The 19,528-nt window shown below is 33.0% G+C and overlaps 1 protein-coding gene across 1 annotated transcript; it reads right to left on the bottom strand.

Annotated features, from left to right (window-relative positions):
- Window positions 1-5,920: 5,920 nt before the first annotated feature.
- Window positions 5,921-13,811, bottom strand: LOC148607663 (collagen alpha-6(VI) chain-like; the record flags this gene model as incomplete). Its single annotated transcript, XM_088543553.1, has 6 exons — window positions 5,921-6,576; window positions 6,985-7,261; window positions 7,959-8,242; window positions 8,929-9,003; window positions 11,034-11,138; window positions 13,709-13,811. Coding segments are annotated over 6 exons (1,449 nt in total), but the record flags the coding sequence as incomplete, so codon positions are not given.
- Between the last annotated feature and the right edge of the window lie 5,717 nt (window positions 13,812-19,528).

The raw sequence follows: 19,528 nt of genomic DNA on the forward strand, positions 1-19,528 counted from the left end.
TTCAAGATACAGCTTACCCCATAGTTCTTGGTTTCAAAGTATGCATTGAATAGAGTGGGATATTTCTGAAAAAAAAAACTGTCTGTGGTCTTTTCCTTAAGTAAAGATAGGTATAAGAGAGTAATTTATAAATAACATTGGAAACTTCACATCTGTAAAATATTGTCTTGACTTTTCCTACAGAGACACATTGTTTTAAAACACAATTAACGACAAAACATGTACTAAAACTAATATTTAATTATATTCTTCATTTGTTTGCTTGGAAACAGGATCACAAGTACAATTCAGTAAAATATGCTGTATATTTCATTGAATTATTGTACAGACAGTTTTGAATGAATGAAACTAATTAATTACAAAAACATGGAGAGAAGTATTTCTACAAAATAATTGAAGCCAAGTTTTGCATTATAATTTTTTAAAAGAAATTTTTTGCAGTAGTATGAACATATACAGAAAGTTAATTTTTCCTTCTGAGATTTTTAATTGAAGTGCCTTTTTGCTGCCTGTATGGATTCATAAGTTTAAATTACTTTCTAAGGTATTATGGTAAAATACTTTTAAATCAATAATTTTTATTGAAAAAATAAATTTCTCCATTTCCTTATGATCTTGTCTTGTATATGTCAACATTTTGTCTGAATCTTGTGTTAGTCCCAAATGGAGTCTATAATAAGTGTACATTTTTTACATTTTGTACATGTATTTATCTTCTTCATGTGAAGGGAATCTTCAGCCATTATTCATCCAGTTTCTGTTAATTGTCACTTCTGAGTGAAATAAACGTTGAACATTCCAGTACTTGAGTTTGACCTATCTAGACTTAACATTCAATACACTTACAGACTACATGAACCTGGTCATGGAAAGAAATCTGATGTCTGCTATTCATATGCATTTTTAATTTGAATAAAAATCGGTTCATCAAAACTATCTGCAACTCGGACTTTTACAGATCTCTCAGGGGTGCTGCAGGCTACATTAGTCTGTTAAAAGAATTTGACAAATGGAAATATCCTTGGTGGGTGTGATTTGATAAGGCAACTTCTGATTTGAGCATGGTTTAAAAGTTTCTCCTTTACAACTCTTCTATGGATAAATTCTGTAGCTTACAACAGACAGAAAGTAGAGTAGTAGGGAGTCTTCCTGTATGAGCCATGTATATTTCAAATTAAATCAACGAAACACCACGCTAAAACTTAGAATTAAAAACTGACAATGGCGGGGGTTTAGACCCATTCAAACGCACTTAGAAAAAATAATGAAAAACCTTGCAAACAAGACGCATTGTAGCATATTTGAAACCGTGCTTTATTCTTTCCGTATGTGTTTAAGATTATTTTATTTTATTTTATTTTTTTAATAAAAAAAGATAATTTTATAACTACTAGTATAGTCGTATTTTCATTGTATTTCACAAAATAATTGTTGTTTTACTTATATACAATGTAAATTTAAACCTTAAGACATATGTAAAGGTACATGTAGGTGTTTTGAAAATTTTGATCCTTTATAGGCAGACATATTTTTTCCTAGTCTGTCTGTCTAACACAAAAACTGTGTACCTATATATCGGGTAGTGATTAAAAATACAATTATGAAGTAAAACAAAAGACAACAGAGATCTAATCTGTATTTTAAATTTATTCGGAAAAGAAACAACAGAAAGAAAAATCCGCCACCTGTACTCCACCAAACTCGGACTGGATGCTCCGACAGGGTAAGTTCTACTTCAACATATTTTGACCTTATATAATGGACTCGTTTGTCGGAATGGTTGAACACGGGATTTCCTCTTTTGAAGAGCAAATTGATATGGAGTATGTAATGAGCCTATTTGATATGGATAATATCTGAAGTGAGGGTTATTCAATGACGATTTAATACACAATTCAACCAGCAGATTGAGAAAATAAATCAGAACATGGTAAAATATCATACTTTCTTCTGAGCAATATCTGCTGCAAAGTTGGCCTACTTTTCCTCAATAAAAAGATCAGCGTTGGGGAGATCAGTTGTTCCTGTGAATTGCCTATTATTTTTGGCAATTTGATGATAGTTGGTAAATAACCATGTATGATGTCAATTAATACAGTAAAAATAACAATTTTTTTTTCCTCGTTTGTCTACGCCGAACTTGACTTTTATGAGCAACTCGGCAGGTGTTTCTAGGAAAGCAGAGGACGCTTACTCTACCGGTGCACTTGGTCCATGCTCCTAAGTTTTAGTGGAGTCCGAGTTGCTCATTTGCTTTTGTTACTTTGTATGTATGATTTTAGTTACTTTATGTTCTTTGTTGTGTATGTCTGTTTTCCACGTCTGGTCTTTGTCCCTGTATTGCATTCTTTTGATTACCGCTATAACCTTGGTTCCCTTGATTACTCTTTCAATATTCTGTACACGTGGTTCAAGTATAAAACTCTTATAAGAGCATTTGAACCATGTACATAAGGAGTACAAGACGAAGAAACCTTACAAGAAGTACTCAAACCAACAAAAAAATTATTAATAAGAAGCGATACCAAGCATCGAGAAGTTCGTCAAGAGTATGTCAATGCAGCTACATTATTGTAGCTATCATGTATGATACAAGGAATGAAGCATCAGCATATAAAATAAAAACATACTTCCCAAACAGCAAACATTTCAAGATTTTATTTTAAAAAAGGTAACAATGGAGTTTTTTTTCATCAGAAGAAATTTTGATAATACACAACATCGACAGAGGTGAATACACGGTAGGGTACAATACCTTGCATTCTTACATGAAGGAAGGAAAAGCACCGTAATCAACGGTAGGTTTCCGACGATGAATACACAAATAAAATATAATTTGAGTTTCCATCAGATTTTGGAATTCTAAACATGATTTTGATACAAAAAGGTTTGACAAGATAGAAATTTTCGTTTTTAAAGTCTGAATTTTTCAGTAATTGCTTAGAATGTGCAAAAATATTTTTGATACTTTATACATATGTGTTTTTTTTATTTTTAAGCAAAAGATGAGGATGTGTGGTTTCGCTACATTTGATTGCTATAGCACCTTTTAATTTTTTAGCAGAATATTACAACTTGTTAAATCGTGTTCATAGTATCATGGACAATTCCTTTCCTTTTAACAAAGATTGTCACTTTTTCTTCATCTTAAAATATGAACCTAGGTGTAAAGATAATCCGGTTAAATATCACAATTATCCAAGAATCTTGCTTATGCTACTGTATCAGAACATTCTATATAAACACTAATGGTCAAAAACTGAGAATGTTTTTAAGTGACATACAAGCTTGATATGTTTTTGTAAAAAAAAAACACGAATAAGGAAGAAATATTTCTGTGTCACAGTTATCATTTTAATTTTATTTGATTTTTGAATGTGTTATTACATTTTGTGTTTATATTTTGTTAAGTTCTTGCAAGTAACTAAAAGTATGAAATGTCAAGTCGGGAAATTTTATGGCATTTTCAGCTTAACAAGTTCTATCTAGAAATGCAGCTTTCTGTGAAATTGATAACAAAGAAACAATAAGTGCTTTCGAAATTTTCAACCAGTATCTCCAGAAGATAACTATATCTTTTTTCCTTTAAATTTATACCCGTCAATTGGAAATGTAGATATATGTACTAAATAAATTTATATACATTTATTTTATATATTAAAATTTGTGGTATTACATATTTCAAAATACCTAAAATACCGAGGCTTACCCTACCGGTGCACTTGGTCCATGCCTCCAGTTTGTAGTGGAGTCCGAGTTGCTCATTTACTTTTGTTTCTTAGTATGTATTATTTTAGTTACTTTATGATCTTCATTGTGTTTGTCTGTTTTCCATGTCTGGTCTTTGTCCCTGGATTACATTCTTTTGATTTACGATAGAATTTTGGTCCCCTTGATTGCTCCTTCATTCCTTGAAATGCACATGGTAGTACCTCTTGGTAATGTATTTGTCACTCTAGCTCGATAGTTTTGTTTTTGAGAACGTCGTGTATACAATTTATTTTTGGATTTAGATCTTCCTATGTATTTGATTCTAATGCTGCTGATAAAGGGTTACTTATTGAAACACATGTACAGTATATCGAAATTTTCAAAATTAATATGATTGGTATTTTTGTATTGATATTGTGTAACTGCTCGAGGAAAATGAATGTACACTTGATAATATTAATTTATAGTAATGTACCAAAGTTTTAACACTTTTGTGCCATTTATAACACTGATTACGACATCTGCGAAAGGTTGTTCTCAAATATGTACATAATTGCCTTATAAAACACCAACGTTGGTGCTTTCATAAAAGTTAAAGAGTAATCAAGGGAACCAAGGTTATAGCGGTAATAAAAAAATGTAATCCAGGGACAAAGACCAGACATGGAAAACAGACATACACAACAAAGAACATAAAGTAACTAAAATCATAGATACAAAGTAACAAAAGTAAATGAGCAACTCGGACTCCACTAAAAATGGGAGCATGGACCAGGTGCACCGGTAGGGTAAGCGTCCTCTGCTTTCCTAGAAACACCCACCGAGTTGCTCATAAAAAGTCAAGTCCGGGGTAGACAAACGAGGAAAGTAAAACCATGACCCGTTGAATAAATCAGTTTTCATGGTGCTGATGGATAAAACTATAGATTCGCAAATAGATTTTTTTTCAGGTACAGAAAGGAAAAGAATGAAAATGAAAGCTGTACGGTAATATGCACACTGTAAGAACAGTAACCGAAAATATTTAAATTAAAATATTTATGCTAAGCTCAGAATTAAAAGGCGCAACATGTTGTATTTGTTTCATAACATTAAAATCATATTACCTTCAAAACAATCCGCAATTAAATAGTTCAGGAGAGTTGTTTGATTGCGACTGTATGCCAGCTGGTGAATTTATCTGTGAGATGAGGAAGAGAGGCTAAGAAGACACATGTATGGATATGCATAACGATAGCAAAATGAGGTTTTCCATATAAGGCAGTAAATTTTCCGACTATTGTACCTCACAAGACATCGATGGAACAGAATGAAAATGAAAGCTGTACGGTAATATGTACACTGTAAGAACAATAACCGAAAATATTTAAATTATAACATTTATGCTATGTTTTTGGCCTGCCTGCTTCATGCATTTATCATTGCAAATTATTGATTTTTTTTAACACAAACAGACATTGATTAAATATTGATTACATGCACAAACGATCTCCTCCTGAGAAATCCAATCAAAATGGTTGAAAAAATAATTTGACTTTTTTGAGAGAGTAATCAAGGGAACCAAAATGCTAAAAATCACACAAAAGAACATGAAATCAGCAAAATAATACGTACAAAGGAACAAAAGTAAATGATAAACTCGGGCTCCACTAAGAACTGGGAGCCAGGACCATGTGCATCGGTGGGAACAGCGTCCTTTGCCTTTCTAGAAACACCCACCTACTTGATATCAAAAAATAAAGCGGAGGTAGACGAAAGAGCAAAGGAAATCTTTGACACACTGAACAAATCAGTTCTCATGGTGCTGATCCACGAGTTCAAGATGACGATCATAACACTTTTGTAATGATGAATTCAATCTTGAAGAAACATTACCTTGTTCCAGAAGCTTTATTGTAAGAAATCTAGCGCGGTACAAAGGTCTGTGTATTTACTTTATTAGAAAGTCTATAGCCAATACATTTTTACTGGTTTTCCTAATAAACAATTTTTACCCGGGATCAGTTATGTTGAACGACTTGAGCTTTATCATTATGCTTGTTTTACTACGAACGGAATTAAAACAACACAAAACGCATATAAATAAAACAAAATCTTGATAAAAAGTTTAAATATAAAATGGTCATGCTCTGAAGTTGATACCATTCATATGTTTCAATTTTCAAAGCAAAATTGATCAGATCAAACATTTAATGGAAATACATAGTTTCTAATGACTTTATAATATTCAAAATAATTTAATTTTAATATACTTAAAATGTCAGTTGAACACATCTTCCGGACAGGAATAAAACGATGTCATTGACGTTAAAGCATACAAATTGTCATACGAGTTCTGTTTAGAATACTGATTAAGATTAATCAATAGAGAAGAATCAGACAGTATGGCTGTAAACATATCTAATAAAACGTCATCACCACCAGCTATTCCAACAACATTTATATCTTTGCGGCGTAAATTTATTACCTCCCTTTTTATCTCATCAATATCACCCCAATTAGCATCAGAAAGCAGCAAGACAATTTTACGTGACGACTCACGGCTGTTATTCGATGATGTAAAACCTTCGTTGCGTACAAACACCAAAGCGTGGCTTGTATTTGATGGGACTGTAACCGTGTCAATTTCAACACTAAGGGACGCTGAAATAAGGATGTCCAGGTCAGAAGACCAACCAAGTTTGTAAACGAAATCAGGATGGTCAGAATATGTTACCATGCCAACTGACACATCTTTGTTAACACTGTGTAAATACTCGAGGATCTTTTTAACTTTCGATTTTCGTGATATAAATCCTTTAAAAGACTGGTTTCGTTTGACATCCAACAAGACAATAATATCAGCTTGTGTGGTAAAATTGCAACCTAAAACATGTATTAAAATCAATATCAAATATAATTTACATTATATATGTATATATATATTTGTGAAAAAATATTTGTATCTTTTAATATTATCAATTTGATTTTCAGTAATTAAACAATAATCAAGGGAAAGAGTAATTAAATGATGTTTAGAACGAGAAATCAATACAAAATTGGCTAAACATGTTTCGTAAAACTACAAATTCCTGCATAAACAACACTTCAAAATAAAGCGAATGCACTTTGATGTTTGAATAGGTTTCATTGTTTTATTAACAAAATGACTGACTGACTGCTTCAGCTAAATAATAAATGAGATGTTTAATCGTTGCGACATTTGCAACAATGCCAAATATTTCATATTGTTTAAACCCTTTATCCTAATATCATCTATGTTATGATACAAACCTAGGCATGATTGATCTATCGTTAACGCCACAAGCTGATTCAAGGCGTCTTTGTAATGTTCATACTTGTAGACAAAGTTATTGGTATAAGCAACATGAAATAGTTCTTCATGCGCTACATTTGGCCCTATACCAATAGGTATGGTCCTAATTCCAGAACTTCGCAATGTCTTTGCCTCATCATAAACTTCATATCTGTCCGTTGATAGTCCATCATAAAGTAGAATTATAAACTCGTTCACATTTATCCTTGATGCATAAGATCCATCTTTAAACATCTGTAATGGAAAATAAAAATAATTTGTAAATATATAGTTCAAGGGTGTAAGGCTGCAAATTACGATTCAGATTTGGTCGATTCTTCAGCGAGTTTCGAACCCTTCATTAGTCTGACATCTATAGCAATACCGCCAACACTAACTGAACGCTTTAATTAATTTCAGCGACTAGAATTTATAGAATCTTCCTTTTTAATCGAGGGACAATTTTTGTCTGTACACAAAGAGCAAGAACATTTGCAGATAAAGTAACTGTTTAGTGTTTACAGCAGGCAATCTCTGATGGTATTGGGAAAGAAAATGTAGCAGTGCAACAATATACATCCAGCCACAGCAAGTAAATCTGATATGATTTGGGATATTTTCAATCTTATTGCCAGTACAGCACTTGAGGCTAGGAACAACAAAAGATGTTGATGTAAGGACGAATGGTGATATAATTAGTTAAGTCAACCGCTTGGGTGATTGTCTCTTCGATATTCCTCAAGTCTATAATGTACTATAACAACACAGTAATAATATGCAAAATCTTTTGAAGTGTGAGAAACAAGTATATCTTATTTTTGGTAAGAACGAACTCTCTACTGCACGTTTTATTGGAGTGTTTTAATAATGTTAAAATATGAAATACATTTCAGGTACATTGTGTATGCGCGCAGTATTCATTGCATCATCAAATAAAACGTGGATGTATTACTTTTTTAGCCTTGACTAACGCTTTATTTGTGTAAGTTGGTCCACCACGATGATTCAAACTATCAATCATCGCGTTAAGAGTTCTCTTCCCTCTGTGGTCTCTAAAACCGGATAAAATATCTGCATAGAGACTATACTGTACGGCAGCAATACGGACGTCATTGGCACCTGTTAGTTGTTTGTTTATGAAATATCTCATAACTTCCTGCATTTTGGTTATTGACGTATTTGTGCTGACAGATGAATCAAGAAGGAATATGACATCTGTAGAACCTGGTCTGCAATCTATAAAAGAGGTCACCATTAAGGTTTAGATATATGAATAATGGGCCATTTATAATTATGACTTGTATAACAACACCTATAATGCAATATCTTATAAAGTCGATATATTAAATTATGAAAAGTATCTAATAACTACTTATTACAAATGAACATCATTAGATGATGAATTGCAGTTAGCATTCAACTTCAATTTTAAAAATTGAGAATGTAAATAGACATTCACATATACATCCGTTCCGTAATAGTTTGTCATTTATATCACGGTAACTAGGGTAAATAGGTGTAAGATCGGAGACATTACTATAGGAGTTTAGGAAAAAGAATCTTGAATTCGAATACCACATAGAATTTTTAAATCATATTTTATCATAAAAGCATTTTAAATGTTTTTAGGTTGAGATATGTATTCCAACAGACTTATAACTGGGCTTGAATCCCTCAGATTCCTCCAGTGTCTAGTATAAAACCGTCAACTAGTTTCTACCAGATTTGATGTGAGTGTGAAATCCTCCTAGTGTAGATTGCAAAGCTGAAAATAAGTGAACTGTCTACTTTACTATATTGAAGACGAATAAAATGGGTAGACTGAATTCAAACTAAAGAAAAATACTGAATGTGCATTAGATTTCACAATATGGTAGGAGTATCCTTTCTTGTCTACATATACATGTTTTAATCTGGCTCACTTTTTTGTCTGGCACATCTAAGGACATCAAATTGTTCATTTTCAGCTGTGATGTATTTGTCATCATCAGGTTTACCTGAAATGGAATAAAATAGAAAAAAAAAAGAAAATAATAGCTTAAGAGTAATCAAGGGAACCAAGATTTTAGCGGCTATCATCTAAGCACAAAGACTAGACATGGAAAACAGACAAACACAACAAATAACATCAAATAACAAAATAATACATACAAAGTAACAAAAGTAAATGAGCAACTCGAATTCCACTAAAAACGTGGGGCATGGACTAAGTGCACCTGTAGGGTAAGCCTCCTCTGTTTTCTAGAAGCACACACCGAGCATAAAAAGTCAAGTCCAGGGCACACACACACAAAATATGTTTTGCAGGAAAAAGAAACAATGTTGTCTGCTGGTACAACAACATATTTGTCATGTATAGTAGAAAATGTTTTTGCTACATCGAGGTCTTTAAAAACGGCTTTTTTATGGGGTACTCATATCCCTATTCCATAGTACAAGTAATAAAATGTGTATTTCATGAAATATATTGATTATTAATATTTATTTTATGCAATATTTAATAATGACATATAAAGCTTATCATTATTTTGTGCCTAATTTATACCGATTTCATATCGTCTGAGCCTCATGCTCATTCCCCATCTCCCCATGTCGAATTGCCCATTGTCCCATGTCCAAGTGGTTTATGTTCCCTTCTCCCTGGCCCGATATTTCGTTCTCAAGTGCCCCATACCCAATTTGTTTAGAACTTTAACAATGTATAAAAAACAAAATTAACGGCAATACAAAAAATAATAAACAAAAAACCATCAGTCATCTTTAAGAAAATAAACCATGCCAAGATTTGAATCAGATGACGTGCACCAGTATACATAACATATTAAAATCTTGACAGATCAAATCAAGACAATTAATCAAGGAATGAAAGAAAAGACAGGAGTTACACACAGCTACAGTAAATGCCACGTAATTCGAAAGTAAGCACAAAGATAGTTCATAGTCTATGAACAATAATGTCATGTAAAATTTATTATAATTCTAGTGAGATTCTCGTATTTTTTTCGTCCCCTCATATTTTCCTCTGCATACTACTTTCTTGAACATGTCAACTTTGTATCATTTGTTTCTCCAAATTAAGCAAGGACATATTTTTATCAATCAATAATTGTGAACCAAAACGTTTTGTGCATGTTATTGAATTGTTGAGTCCATTGGCATGCATCTTCACGCGTCTTTTTGTGGTCCTACTCCTTTTTGCTGTTATGGCAGAATAAGGATGACGGTAAAAATTTGTACATAATTCAACTTGTAGACACCTTAGTAAAACGAATTTTGGTTTCGTTCTACCACAAAAATGGTAATTTACTACGCATAACCCGACATACAATATTGGCATGTAATTTCAAAAGATGATCATGGTATTTGGATTCGAATCGAATGATGCATACTGATTTTTTCATGTCAAAATCTGTACTACAACCCGAGATCTTTGCATTACCCCAAGATCCACTTGCACGTATTATTGGGCGAGGGCTGATACGGCTTGAGATACAAATTTTGATATATCATGTTCATAATATCATATATTTTAAGTGTATTCCGAGAAGCGGTGCGGTAAAGAGGATGAAGTACAGAAAAAAGATAACGTTTAAGTATTCAATCATAATGCATTATTTAAATCATTTGCATATAGTTGTAGCTACAGATTATGTATACAAATTGTACATACAGATTATTACACAGTATTTTTCTTACACGCTTTATCAGCCAGAGGTCAATTTATCAGTCCCTGCTTTCGAGACTGATTACATGACTTCTGACTGATAAGTTAGTTAGGTATAGCAATTGAACAATGTCAGTGATATTCCCGTGCGTGTTTCATTCTAGTTTCATGGAGCAATATATAACCAGAATGTTATACATAGGGGAAAGATGATAACATACATTTTCATATTAATAACGAAAAGTGGTAGTGAAAAGCAGAATTCACGTCGACCCATAAAGGAATGTTAGTATATATGTTTTCACAAAAGGCGTTCACTCTGTGACTTTAAGCATGTGTGACCCTTACTTAGTTTGTACTTACATTTTTGGCAAATAACTGGATAGGAACAGCTATCACAACTGCAACCACTCCAAAATCCAGTGTCATTTACTTTACCGCAGATTCCAGTAATATTACTTGGATCGTCTTAAAAAGTAGGTGGATAAAATAGAAAAAAAACATTTTGCCGCCAACCACCCCTTGAATATGACTTAAAAACAACTGGTTGTAATTTTATTAACATAAGTTGATTGTCAAAATTAAAGATAATTGTTCTACACAATTACAATGACTTTTATATACTTCTGCATGATAATGCAAGATGACAGAATGGAATGTTCCCTTGCAATAAGTTTATATCCCCTTACTAAACATAATTTGAATCGCCTAAAAGTAGGTTGATAAAGTAGAAATGTTATTTCTCGCGAAGAACACTGATCTAAAAATCAGTAAATTCATTTACTTAGTTTCCCTTATATTCAGTTTTATTTTAAACTATTCAAGCCTTGTTTTATTTTAATTTTTAACTAAAATCATACATGCAAAGTAACAAAAAGCAAATGAGCAACTCAGACTCCACTAAACACTGGGAGCATGGACCAGGTGCACCGGTAAAACGACCATAAAACTTCTGTAGTGATGACTTCAATCTTGTAGCAACATAACCCTGTTCCAGAAGCTTATTTGTTAGAGTTCTAGCGCGATACAAAAAGTCGTATAACGTATGAGTTGTGATATGAACACTCCATACGCAGGAGCCGAAGGGATGTTGCCACAGATGAAAGGAAAGTTGACAATTTTGAATTAAATGTCATCACATTTGTTGTAAAGTTTGGTCAATAGTTTTCCTTTACCATCGATTTCTAAGTGTAGGTCAAGATATGAGGCTGACTTCACAATGTTAGTAAATAAATAAATAATAATAATAAAAAATAATAATGATAAAATATGAATAATGTCAAACTAGATTAAGAATAGAAAAAAAACCGAAACCGTCGGGGTTTTTGGTAAACGTTTCTTAGTTTCAAACGTCAAATGTACAATTTAGATAATTTTAGATATGAATTAAAGAATTTTTTTTTGCATTAGAAAAGAATTTGTAAAACAGAACTTTGTATGAAACACCTACCATCTTCCCAATAAATATCTGTACGAGCGACGGTTGAATTGTTCAGCCACAATCATTCTCCATCCCCTAACTGATCACTAGCTCCAATCCATGCTCTTGAAACGTTCTTCCTACAGTTAGGAATTTATTTAGTATTGAGTATTGACCTAGTTACGTAGTGAATGATTGATTGTTGGGGTTTAACGCCCGAGCAGCTATATTTCAGCTACATTCAGGCTATGAACTTGAAATGGAAGATAAAATGAGCATGAAATGATGATGATGATGATGATGATGATGAAATGAAAAGAGGGATGGGACGCAAGGATAATAGGGTCGACAAATTTTGATTGCCACTAGAAAAAAGGAGAGATGGGTAGGGTCGGGCAATTTAGCCTCCTGTGGCGGAGCGCAAAGGTTCCTACTCCTATCGAATACCACAGCAGGGTTCTCTAACGTGCGAGGAACGTGACATCTATCCCAACACCGGGCACCACTATGGTTTGCGGTAAGGTTTTCCGTATTATAGCATGACAACCCCAGCATGTAACACGCCAGGGGTACCCCATTCCACCTCCTGGGGCACACAACCCAGTTGCTCTGTGGACAGAGCGCCTAGCTCCCAGCTCGGTTTCTGTGCATTATTTAGACGCCTTTTACGACAAGCTTAGAGCTCTGTAGTGAAAGAATCGTGTTAAAGGATGGGGACGATAAGGAAATATTATATTATGGCCAAGTTGCATTTAACGAATCAGCGTCTTTCTGATTGTTCATCCATTGCTTAACATTTTTTTTACAATACTGTTGAACGATACGAGGGATAAAGTGATAATCAGTATCAAATAAGCAACAAGAAACTCCAACATATTCGTAGGAGCAATTCTTGAAATTTCTGAAATCCGATATCGTTTTACCCAATTCATTGTAAAACAAGCTTTTTACAACAAAAACGTCATGGCACCATAATGCGTCTGCGATATACTTTTGCAATAATTAAATCAACAATTGAAAAGTGAATACATTCATGAACAAAGCGTCCAAGTCAAATATCACAACTTATACGTTATGCCAGAGCTTGCTGAAACTACGCAAACTTTTTGTATCGCGCTAGAATTCTAACAAATAGGCTTCTGGAGCAGGGTTATGTTGCGACAAGACTGAAGTCATCACTACAGACGTTTTATGGTCGTCATCATGAACTCGTGGATCATTACGGTGTATCCATCTGCGCCATGAAAACTGATTTGTTTGGATTTTTATGACCAACTCGGCCGGTGTTTCTAGAAAAGCATAGGACGCTTACCCTACCGGTGTGCCTGATCCATGCTCCCAGTTTTTAGTGGACTCCGAATTGCTCATTTGGTTTTGTTACTTTGTGTGTATGATTTTAGTTACTTTATGTTCTTTGTTGTGTATGTCTGTTTCCCATGTCTAGTCTTGTACCTGGATTACATTCTTTTGATTACCGCTATAACCTTGGTTCCCTTGATTACTCTTTCAGAGTCTTGAAATATCCTCAAAATCGTAAAAATAGGAAAAGTGAATGAAGCCTAGAAGAATGGAAAGAAATTGTCACTGAAAAGGGAACGACAAGCATTGTTCCACTTACTCGTATAAGAATTCCCCAGTCCAACTTTTAGTTCTATTGGCTGGAGAAAACAAAATTCCCCCTTCTTTTTCACATCTTTCCTTGGCTCCAAACCATGAGTCTGTCAAGTTACTTAAAACAGTATACAGTATACCATCACGTTCCTCCCATGCTATTTCATCTTCCTCTACATAATAAAGTAAATAGTATAATTACAAAAACCCAGGCATACAAAGCTCCATGGAGGATCCAAAAAATTTACTGAAGTTTATAATTTATATAGGCTGATTCGAAACAACCATGATTTTGCTTTTTGTTCATCAGTTTGGCCATAGAAGACATACAATTAATATACAAATAATGCGACATGAAGAGGGTATTCTCTAACTCGGGCAACATAATATAAAATATTTATAGATAGTTTCAAAATTGTTAAAAACTCTTGTCTGAACACCTTTTGCAAAAACTAATACACATAATAAATCTAGGATATTGTTGGTGAATCTTTGTTGTTATTATACCTGCAGTCTTAAAGGTAAAATGATCAAATGTTGAATGTTTTTACACAGTTAAAATAACAAAACGAACAGTTTTATAACTATTTACTTTTTTCATAGTTATTGTTTCAAGGAAGAATAATATATTTTCTGTACTTGTTAATTATACACATTTCATTTCTTTCATGTTCTGCTTAAACTGTTGTGTAAGTGTCTCCCGTGTCGTTTCTCCAAGGATTTATCCTCGTTTGTACTTTCATTATACATCTCTTTCGAATTCTTTTTTTTATTTTAGAGTATTTTAAAGAAGTGAATCCAAAGATAATCGCGACGAGCTAAATTAACAAATAAACTAACCCTTAGCGAGACAGATGATGATTTCCAGGGGTTATATTGTTACTTTTGTTAATTTGTAAGTATAATTTTGGTTACTTTCTGTTCGTTGTTGTGTGCGTTTGTTTTCCATATCTGGTCTTTGTCCCTGGATTACATTCTTTTGATTTCTGCTAAAATCTTGATTCCCTTTATTACTCTTAAATATATGTATAAGCAACATTTATTTGACATTTTATTTTCATATATCAAAAAGGAAATTTGGTAACCCAATTATTTTTCTTGCAATATCGAAAATTGAAATTTCCTTTACATTTCCATAGAATATTTTCCCGCATATCACCCCTTGAACAAGACTTAAAAATGCTGATTGTTATTTTTTAAAATATAAGTTTATTGTCAAACATTTAAAAATAATTGCTTTACATAATTTCAAACACTATATGCCCTTTGAAACTATACTTCTGTATGATTTTGCAAAATGACAGCAAAGAATGAATATTGTAATAAGTTTGATCTATCTGAAGGTTGAATGTAAGTATACTTGTGGATAGACTCCGCTGTTCAGTGCTCGATAATTTTTCGTAATGTAACGTTCTTGCAAAATTATAATGATGTTTTTAATTTTACCGCCAACATTTTGTTCAGTTAAAGTAGACTATAGTTCCATTAATCTTAGTGTGAAGAAATATTCCGTTACGTCATCAGCGAGCAAACTTGTTTACAACAAGTGGAAATTCAAAATCGGAGATCACTTAACTAGTGCTCGATAATAGAAATAAACATAGATAGATAACGTTAGAAAAATATACATAGATTGTACATATTAAATTTGCTGATAAATTAGCAATTTATTAAAGAGATGGAGTAGTCAGATTTGGAATAATTGAAACTTTGGAACATCTAAACAAAAATGTTTGTTTTGTTAATAATAATTCAATTGCTTCCACGAGGGTTTGACTGGTTTAAATGTATAAAACTGGAATTATTCCTTGCATTCTTGGACAGGAAAGGACGGATGACTGTACGTGTGATTTTGAACTTTCTGCTTCAAAATAACTTCTTTTCACAGTTGCTATAATTCACCTGTTGTTCGGAGGGTAACCTTTTCCCGAGCCTATGTAAAGATAGCAATATCTATTGTCGAAATTATCGTCTACCATAGAGCCCCACTGAACACTTTCAAATATTTTCCTTATTGATATTTTATCTTTGAATATGGTAAAAGGAAAACACTAGCATATAAAGACAATTTAAAATTTCTCTTTTCTATAGGAACAATACAGAACAAAGTATTGAGCATTAGTCGTTATCGAACTCTGGTCAGGGCAGTCCGGATATGAAAGATCATAATATTTAACTGCTAAGAACAAAAGGAATTCTGAATGTTTCATGTTAACATTAGACAAATATTTCCAGATTCTTATCTTTTTTCATTGTTCAAAGATTAACGAATGCAAGAACTTTAAAAACCAGGAAAATTCGCGTGCAACCTGTCTACATTTAGACTGATATTTTACTAGTGACAAAGTATAAGAAAAAAAATTGAAAGGAAAAAAATGCAATTTAATTCGAGCTATAAATTTTATTTACCTGACGTACAGTGTCTTGTACATGTGAGAGTATCTATAGTTTGATTTGCGCAATTACTAATTGTTTCATTCAAAGGCTTGCCTAGAATAATCAAAAAAGTTACAAAAGTCTTTAAATACCCATAATTGTATTCAATATTATTGTATAGCAATATAATTTCCCCAAAGGAAGTAAGGAAACGACAGCGTGCAATGAATTTCAATATTGCACTAGTGTAAATGTAGTTAAACTTTGTGACGTTATCCACGACAAAAGTTCATTCTGATCAAGACTAAATTATATTCCCATACAATAAAAGGGTTATTGTATGAATATTGGGAAATAGTATCCCACGTAGAATGTATATTGCACTCGTAAACTCGTGCAATATAAAATTCGACTCGGGATAATATTCCCCTGTATTCATTCAATAACCCCGTAATATTGTATACCTTTCACACAATATAATTCAAACTTAAATTCGACAAATTTAACTTTTTAAAATTTTTTTTTGCAATATAAATTATTGTTTTAGTTTATAGTACTGATTTCTATCTCATGCTACTTTAACAAGATTACAAAATATCAGATCCGATATTCGGTAAAATATACCTACATCAAATTGTCTGCAATATCATTCGACTTTAAAACTGCTGTTATCTTGTACATTTATTCGAGCCACGTTTCTGAATTGAACCTTTCAGGTTGTCAACGATTGACAAAGAAATGTCGAGTAATCATGCTAATTCTGTCTTGAGATGCCACTGATATAAATGATGAAAAAGACATAAACCCTGAAATGCTGTGTTTTGTTGAACTTACACTTTTGGCAGATGATTGGTAAATATATTCCACCATTGCAAGGGCAATCATTCCATAATCCAGTTTTAAGAACTTCAACACAATCTTCTGTGTAAAAGTCATTTGGTTCCCCTATAAACAGGTTGTGCACATTATATAGGACTGTCAAATTCAAATTTGCTTTGCAACAATGGCTGTTAAGCGTTATGGTTGGTCAAATGTTGGGTAAAAAACACAAAAACGGTTTCAAATAATGTGTAACGTGATATATCCTGTTGATGACAAGAATGTGACAAAAAGTCGGACACACACACACACAAAACAAAACAAAACAAAACAAAACAAAATAGCTGATCTCATAAAAAAAAGCAACATCGTTTGGCTAAATCCTTTAATCTCTATTTCCCGCTATATAATTGACGTATTATCTTGAAACAATCCTGGTTTCGGGGCTTTTATACATCGCATCTATAGATAGACTAGATAAAGGATACTACAGACACTGTGAAGTCCGCCTCATATCGGAGAAAAAGGAAAACTATTGATCAAACTATTGTCAACTTTATTTTCATCTGCGGCAACATTCCTTCAGCACCTGCGTATGAAGTTTTCATATCACATCTCATACGTTATTCCAGAGCTTGTTGTAACTACGCAGACTTTTTGTACCACGCTAGACTTCTTTCGATTAGGTTTCTAGAACAGGGTTATGTTGCTACAAGATTGAAATCATCAAAACAAAAGCTTTATGTTCGTCTCCATGAACTCGTCGATAGTTATGATGTATACATCTGCATAAAAACTGATTTGTTCAACATGTCATAGTTTTCCTTCGGTCTTTCGGCTACCATGGACCTGATTTTCATGAGCAACTCGGCGGGTGTTTCTAGAAAAGCAAAGGGCGCTTACCATGCAGGTGCACCTGGTCCATGCTCCCAGTTTTTAGTAAAATCCAAGCTACACATTTACTTTGTTACTATATATGTTTTATTTTTGGTTATTTTCTGTTCTTTATGGTGTGTATCTGTGAATTCCATGTCTGGCCTTTGCCCCTGGATTAGAATCATGGTTCCCTTGATTACTCCTTCTGGTAACACTTGAGTTGACAATATACTTAGAATCTTTCTTAGCTTTCTATAAATTCCATATGAATGCAACACAACTTGTTTCTTTATTCAGAATATATCATTTTTCTCCTATGTGGAACCATTCTACAAACAGTTCATGTGTAGTTTAAAATGAATTAAAGATGAATAAATAAAGAAAAATAAAGGAAATTATAATAATATATTAATAATATAATTTTTTTCAATTTTGAAAATACGAAAAGGTAAATGTTGTATGTTGCATTTTCTTACTTACCTTCTGCCCAGTGCATGACTAATTTATTGACAACAGTATCATCGGACCATACCCATTTTCCCTCGGTCAGTTGATCACTTACTGCGATCCAAACTCTGTCCAACTTTTTACTTCAAGAAAGAAGTTACTTAGAAAATTAAAGGTAGACGAAAGACATGAGTTCACGACAGAATCAAATGACAATTAAAAACAGATATTCAGTCTTATTATGGATACTCTTAAGAAAAAGAAACCCTTGCCAACAGAATGGTGAACATCTTAATGTCAGTACTATACTATAAATTCTGTGTATGTCGTCCATATAGCGTCTCAATGACGTTCGACGAAACTATTTCAGGTTGTCCATTATAGTTTCTTCTAATAATATATAACAAAATAGCTGACTTCGCTCTCATTAAATGCAAATGCATTACAAATACACATAATGGTAAACCAAATGGTAAGAAAATGTGCGAGCATAAAGAATTTCAATTGAAAATATTCAAGCATTTCTAAATTTATAAATAACCGTATGATATCCTTTTTTAAGTTCAGATGCTTAGCTTAGGCAGACATTAATGCTTACTCATCAAAAATGCCACTGTCCACTCTCTGGTTCTATTGGAAGGAGAAAATAATATAGCTTCCTCGTTTTTGCAGCGTTCCTTGGCACCAATCCACGTATCCCTCAAATTCCCACTACTTATTACAGTGTAAAGTATCCCATTACGTTCTTCCCATGCTGTTGTAACTTCAATCGCTATTGATATAATTTTCCTCTGTAAAATCATCTAAATGCACATACATTTTATGGACAAAAAGAAAGAAAAATTGAAAATCCCTTCTATTTCTATGAGTTTTTGCATTTGAGAAATATACTGGGAGTTGTAGTACTTACATTTTTGACAAATTATGTTTCTTTTTTCTTTACAGACATAGTCATTCCATTTTCCGTTTTTTCTAACCTCTGCACAATTTTCCTTTTTACCTTGATTATTTGGTTCATCTGCAATACAATTAGATTGGTTCCCGATCGCAATATTCAGTATGAGAGAGTATTGCTAGTAGCAAATACCTGGAACGTAGTCCCGGGAACCAGGATACAATACGATAAGTTCAATTCAATCACGATAAAAAAAATAGCTACATACAAATTTTAGCCACCTTTCAAAATTGGCTATTTACCGATCAATTATTCCATATTTTTTTTTCACTTGGAATACTTTGTTAATAGGACCTATTGTACTTGATGTAGGAAGAATAGGCAGGTCATTTTTAATCAACCACAACTAAGAGT

Source organism: Perna viridis, chromosome 9 (genome assembly GCF_037379345.1).
Source record: "Perna viridis isolate PV_CMFRI_1.1 ecotype Kerala chromosome 9, ASM3737934v1, whole genome shotgun sequence".
Classification (NCBI taxonomy): domain Eukaryota; kingdom Metazoa; phylum Mollusca; class Bivalvia; order Mytilida; family Mytilidae; genus Perna; species Perna viridis.